Here is a 6000-nt window from a genome sequence, read left to right as displayed (position 1 = left end):
CCCCCCGCACCACCAGCTGCACCACCTCCACTACCACCTCCATAACCTCCACCACTTCCACTACGACCATCTCCAGCACCATGATCACCTCCACCACCACATCCACCACCAGCAGCTCCATCACCTACCACCTCCACCACCTGCAATACATCACCAGCACCACCCTCCATCACTATCATTGCCACTGCCACCACCACCACTGGCACCGCTACTACTTCTGCTATTCTGCAATGCTTTGAGAGGCTGCAAATTTAATGGTTATTGGGATATATTTCTTGCTCCTCATTTTAGAGCCTATCTTCCAGAAGGACCAACAATTCCAGGTCTCATCTGAGAGGTATGCTAATAAATGTGGACTTGGGTACTCAGAACCTACTGTATGAATACTTGATAATCAGTCTAATTCCCCCCTACCTCAGTATACTGCTGAGTGACAAGCTCTGGAGTTGGCCCCAAGAACACATAAAAGTCCAGAATTCCTCCTATGGTGCGATATGTCAAGGCAGGCAGGGGCTGGAATGTCACATCTGAAAATATAGGAAAATACCAATCAAGTGGGAACCTTCAAGGTGAGGAATTACCCCTGAAATTCTTACCTTTTCCTTCTTCCTATACCTCTTTATTAGGGAGTATTAAGAGAAAGTATTTTTACTATACCTACATAGAATTGAAGAAGTTAAGTGAAAGTCTACAGGGTGCTACCCCTGGATTTTTTTGCCATTGGGTTTATTGTTTTTTATAATATGTTCTGTCATTCTGTTCTTTTAAAATTATTACTATAACTTTCATTTTAGAATAGTTTAAGACTTAGAAGAAGTGGCAAAAATGGAACTAGAGTTCCGCTGTACATTTCAACCTGCTTCCCTCAATGACAACATCTTATATAACCATTGTACGTTGTCAAAACCAGGAAACTGACATTCATATAAAACTCTTAAGTCAGGGATAGATCTGACTCCGATTCGACCAGTTTTTATATGCATGCTCCCCACCACCACCTCCTGATTTTCCATCCCCTTTCCAATACACCGTATAAATTTTCTTCACACCTTCATACCCCCAGAATGAGCACTCTTACCCATAGCTTCACCACTAATTCAAATTAAAAAGATGGCTCCCATTGGCTGACCTCCAGGATATTTGGGACTCACCTGGTCTTTCTATCCCTTCTTACATCCCTTCTTACATGTTGCCAAATATGGTTCACACAAATAAGGGGAGTTGCTGGCATCATCTTACCCATGGCATTGCTGTTTAGCAGGAGCACCCCATGAGCACTTCCATCCTCCTCCAGTGCCATGTAGTAGGGGTGGACTCCGTAGGAATTCTTCTTATACTGGGAGAATTGTAGGAGAAAAGTGGTAAGAGGTTAAAAGACATCTTTAAAGAAACTCCACAAAAAATGATTGACAAGGTATGTCCCGTCTTCTCTGTGCAATAAACTAAATACACAAAAAACAAAGGAGACTGAGCATTGGCGCACTCATCTAAATGCAGAAATGTGACCATCTAAGGTGAGTCTGGGAAGACGAAGAATGGAGTGTACATAGTGCATAAAGAGAAGTAGACACAGATCCCAGATGTTCTGTCCTTACCCCCGGGGGCTGGTCTCTGGAAAACATCCCCCATGTGTGCCAGTTCAAGTCTCTCCGAAAGGCTGTGTGCTCTGTTTCCCCAAAGCCATAGATGTACTGGGAGGGAAGGCGAGTGGAGATGCGGATGAACATGTCGTTGAAGGTAAAGCCAAGGAGCTGAGAGTCCCAACTGCAACACAAAAGGGTGTATTTGGAAAAGAAATGGGCTATCCTGTTGGCTTCAAGCAGCTGACTTTTCAAGGACAGCAGGACTCTTGATTCCCTCTCCCACCCAGAGCCCTGTTAATCCTCCAGACAAACACAAAGTCTATTTGATTAAAATAATCTTAGTGCACCTGCTACCAGCCCAGGAGTGAGCCTTCATTCTTTTGGTCTCCTCTCTCACTGCTTCCCTTCAGTTCTTTTTCCTGGTCACCAGATCTAATCATTTTTCACATCTCGGGTGCTACCACTCCACACCAGCCCAGGGTTCCACTCTTGCTCCTCTATACAGTCCCTTTGCTACTTAACATCCAGAGCAATCCAACTACAATGTACTCCAACCACAATGGGCATCCCCCCCCCACCACCATATGGCAGGTGTTGCTCCTGTTTCATGGCCTGTGCACTTCTTATTCCATCTGTCTGGAATGTTCTTCCCCTTCCCCCAGATCTCCACATGGGTGGATCCTTCTCATCCAAGTCCTATTTCAAATGTCACCTTCTCTGAGACACCTATTCTGACCACAGTATCAAAAGCAGTAAACTCCCCATAACTCTTGATTACCCTGTTCTTTTTCCTACAGATCAGTTGTCACTACTTAAACTTCCTTATTTATATTTTAACTTAAGTTATCTTTGTTATTGATCATTAATTTTTGCCATGAGAAGAGAGACCTCATCTTCTAGAACCCCCTAATATAGAGATAATAAATATTAACCACCCCATAAACATCAGTACACATAAGTGCCTCAGTAGTTATTGCCAAGGGACTAAAGATTTCTCGTAAGAACAGGCCCCAAGGGAATAACGTTTTCATAAATCTGGAAATGTATAGTGTGATGCTTTGAGCCCAGATATCTCCAAGGACAACGGACCTGGCAGTGCAGGGAACCATCAATTCCAATCAGACTAGCCACCTACATCACAGTGCCTGTACTCTTCCGGCGAATTTCAATCCCAAATGGATTCTTCTTAATGAGGACATCGTAGAGTTGACTCTCAGAGGTGCTGGATGGAACTGTGGGTTTGTTGAGAGGGATCGGCACTTCATACCGATTATTGTTAGGATCATAAATCTAGGGTGAGTGGGAAGAAAATTAGGAAAATATAGTATTCGAGAAACCTATATCCTTAGCAGCAACTTGGTATCTTTGACATGGAGGTTGAATGCTGTCTTTCTTTGTCTTCATTAAGCTCATGATACCAGGGATTTAGTTACCATATCAAAGAACAATGTTAGACTTGACATTTTGATCTGAGTCTGTCATATCTCATTTTTAAGGCCCCTATTACAGTTAACACATCCACTTTGACATTGGTGATATCTTGGAAAATCAGTATGGTATCAGTTTGGTACATATGAATATATTATTTATTACTTTATCTGTGGGTGTATGTGAATATGTGAAAGCTTCTCTGAATTGAAAAAAAGTCAAAAAACATGAACTCTATTTGATTAAAATAATCATAGATGTCCTTGCTACAAATGGCATCTAAATTGGTTCACTGAGTTCGTTCTCTACTCCTGCCTGATACTGTACTATAGACACTAGAGACACTAAATCAGATAAGACACGATCTCTGTTTTTAAGAAATTCACAGGCTAATGGGAGGTAAAAGAGGTACCCACAATACCTGGGTGATGATAAGCTCATGTACAACTACGTGGGAGTGTTGTGAGATTATAGAGAAGAAAATGCCCAACACAGTTTCTGGAAGACCAAGATGTCATGGGCAAAATACAGGCTGTGTGTTAAAACCTTTGCAGCTGTTAAGCAAGCACAGCAAGGAGATGAAGTGAGTCCTGGTAGAGAAATAAATGCAAAGGCCCAGAGTATTAAAGCCAGGTCAGAAAGAGGCAAATCCAAGGGTATATCTTGAAGCCGGAAATGCAAGCAAGTTCATTTAGTTCAAACTCACTAGGTGCCTACCACAGGCCAGTGCCATGGTGAGGATAGGAATATCAAAGAGCATCTTCCCTGCATTAGAAGATGTAAAAGGGCTCAGTCTAGGTTGATAGCAGTTCGTGATGAACCTTTTGGGCAATGCCCAATGTCTTTCATTTACTCTCTCAAGAAACATCTGAGTGCTGTCTACCAGGCTCTGTGTCAGATTTCAGAAACACAAATATGAATGGAGAAATTCCTGTCTTTGAGAAACTTACAAGTTAGTAGAGAAATAGACATAAGACCAGCCTGTCACTAATCCTTAGATGTAATTAAAACATAGGAAAGAAAGAGATCACTACACTCTCGTGGCTATTTCTCAGCTATCCTAAGTTCAGCATCCTAAACTGAACCCATCATCTTATTTTGCCCAAGCCCAAACCTTCCAATGTTTCCATTCCAGGTAACGTCACCACCATCCATATAGAGACACACAACAGAAACATGGCAATCATCCTGGATGCCTCCCTCTCTCTCATCGCCTACTTGCAGTCATCACCAGATCCTATGATCCTACCTTCTCAATTCTCCCACCATCCTCCTCCTTTCTTATACCTGGTCTACACTTGGTTGCCCACATGGACAACCTAACTGGTAGCCTCCTAGCTGGCCTCTCCTTTTTCACTCTTGTCTTCCCAACCATTTTCTTTAGGGTAGACACAGTGATCTTTTCAAAATGCACATCAGAAGGGGCAGCACCAGTCGATCAATGGTCTCTCAATGCCCCCAGGATAATGATCTAGTATACTGCGGCATGGTTAGCTCAGAGGAGCTCACTTATTTTAAGGTTCTGTGACCTCGACTAGCAAAAAGTAATGGAACTGCCAAGTGCCCAGTGGGCACTTGATACATATGTGTACTGCAAACACATACCTTAAACTGCAGCATGTCATCTTTATGGTAGGTCACACGCAGACGGAGGGAGGTCACAGGTACTGAGGGCAGAGCAGAGGCATAGACAGAAGACTTTAAGGAGATGGTCGCAGTGGCTCCCTGTGAGTCGCACTGAACATTGTCGACAGAGTACAGATCATTGACGAAATAACAAAACGGGACTCCAGGAGAAGTGGGTACCTAGAAAAGAAAGCTAAGGTCAGCTCAGCATGCGGTCCTAGAATGATCAAATATAAAGGGGCTAGAAAAGGCCATTTACAGGGAGATAAATCCAGGCCATCACTCGCTTCCTTATACATTCATTGGTAGTGACATAAGTTTAAATTTCTGGTCTCCTTGCAAAGTATTTGTAAAAAAAAAAAAAAAAAGTCCCACTCCTGTCCCTATCTATTGTTTATATCCAGATACAAACTCAGGTTCCTTTGGAAGTCCTGCCTTTCTATGGGTTTTAGGTAGTGACACAGGTATTGGAGCTATGCTCATGAAACTGGTGGTTGAGTGGAGAGGGTTTCGAGGCACGCTAGCGTCGTCAGCATGGTTACCTCCCAGGCACAGCCACGGGCAGTACAGTTTTCTGCAGAAGCACCGCTCTCATCGGGGAAACAGTCTATTTTTTCTGCATCCCTTATCTTCAGGTCCCACTCCACCGTGTATGCTTCTCCCAGGATAAGATCAATTCCCGTGATAAGAGCAACCTGTAGGGATGGGCAAGTGACAAGGAAATTTATCCCCAGGACAAAGGCCTTGCAAGATCTGAAACCTCTTTTAGGAAAGGAAATAGAAACCAGAGTAGACTCTCAACAATTCAAAGTGACACCCCACTGGAGCTTCTAGGAAGAGAGCTACGTGGAGAGAGGGGAAGAGCGCAAATGTGCCAACTCTATCAGAATCTTGTACGCCACGTTTGGAAGAGAATTAGGCCAAATAAAATCTTCTGTGATCACCCACTTTCTTTCTTTCCCTGACTCCCCTTCCTCTTCCTTATTTGGACAAGAAGGTCTTCTGTGTTTCCCCTTGTAGCATAACACACATGAGCTCATGGGGCCATCTGAAATCAAGCTTATGTTCTTGCCTTCCATTCCCTAGCCCATTGTCCTGCCTTGGTCTGGAGTGGTGGCAAGAACAGAGGAGTAAGAATCATGTGGCTTGGGTTCTCATCTTCATTCTGCTGGGGAAACTTAGCCAAATCATTTCAATTCTTTGGGTCTCAGTTTCATCAATAGCAAAAGTGGGGAGTTGGCAAAATCATTACATTTCCTTCCATTTCTAACATCCCAACCTCTTTATTTCTCCAAGACCAAAGCCTCAAAACCCAAAACCTTGCTTCTTTGAGTCCCACTAATTCAAATATTTAATATTTTCT

At 43.2% G+C, this 6000-nt stretch overlaps 1 protein-coding gene across 1 annotated transcript in view; it reads right to left on the bottom strand.

Annotated features, from left to right (window-relative positions):
• Nucleotides 1-6000, bottom strand: part of MGAM (maltase-glucoamylase) — a 187124-nt gene that overhangs the window by 26274 nt on the left and 154850 nt on the right. The window contains exons 29-34 of the mRNA XM_035021254.1: nucleotides 5180-5332; nucleotides 4617-4817; nucleotides 2719-2873; nucleotides 1596-1764; nucleotides 1240-1336; nucleotides 415-527 (exon numbers count right to left, since the gene is read on the bottom strand). Coding sequence (XP_034877145.1) covers nucleotides 415-527; nucleotides 1240-1336; nucleotides 1596-1764; nucleotides 2719-2873; nucleotides 4617-4817; nucleotides 5180-5332 — 888 coding nt within the window. The remainder of the gene's footprint in view (nucleotides 1-414; nucleotides 528-1239; nucleotides 1337-1595; nucleotides 1765-2718; nucleotides 2874-4616; nucleotides 4818-5179; nucleotides 5333-6000) is intronic.

The sequence above is a fragment of the Mirounga leonina genome, unplaced genomic scaffold, assembly GCF_011800145.1.
Source record: "Mirounga leonina isolate KUSES-001 unplaced genomic scaffold, KU_Mleo_1.0 Mir_174, whole genome shotgun sequence".
In the NCBI taxonomy this organism is placed as follows: Eukaryota; Metazoa; Chordata; class Mammalia; order Carnivora; family Phocidae; genus Mirounga; species Mirounga leonina.
This window is presented reverse-complemented; position numbering and strand designations above follow the sequence as displayed.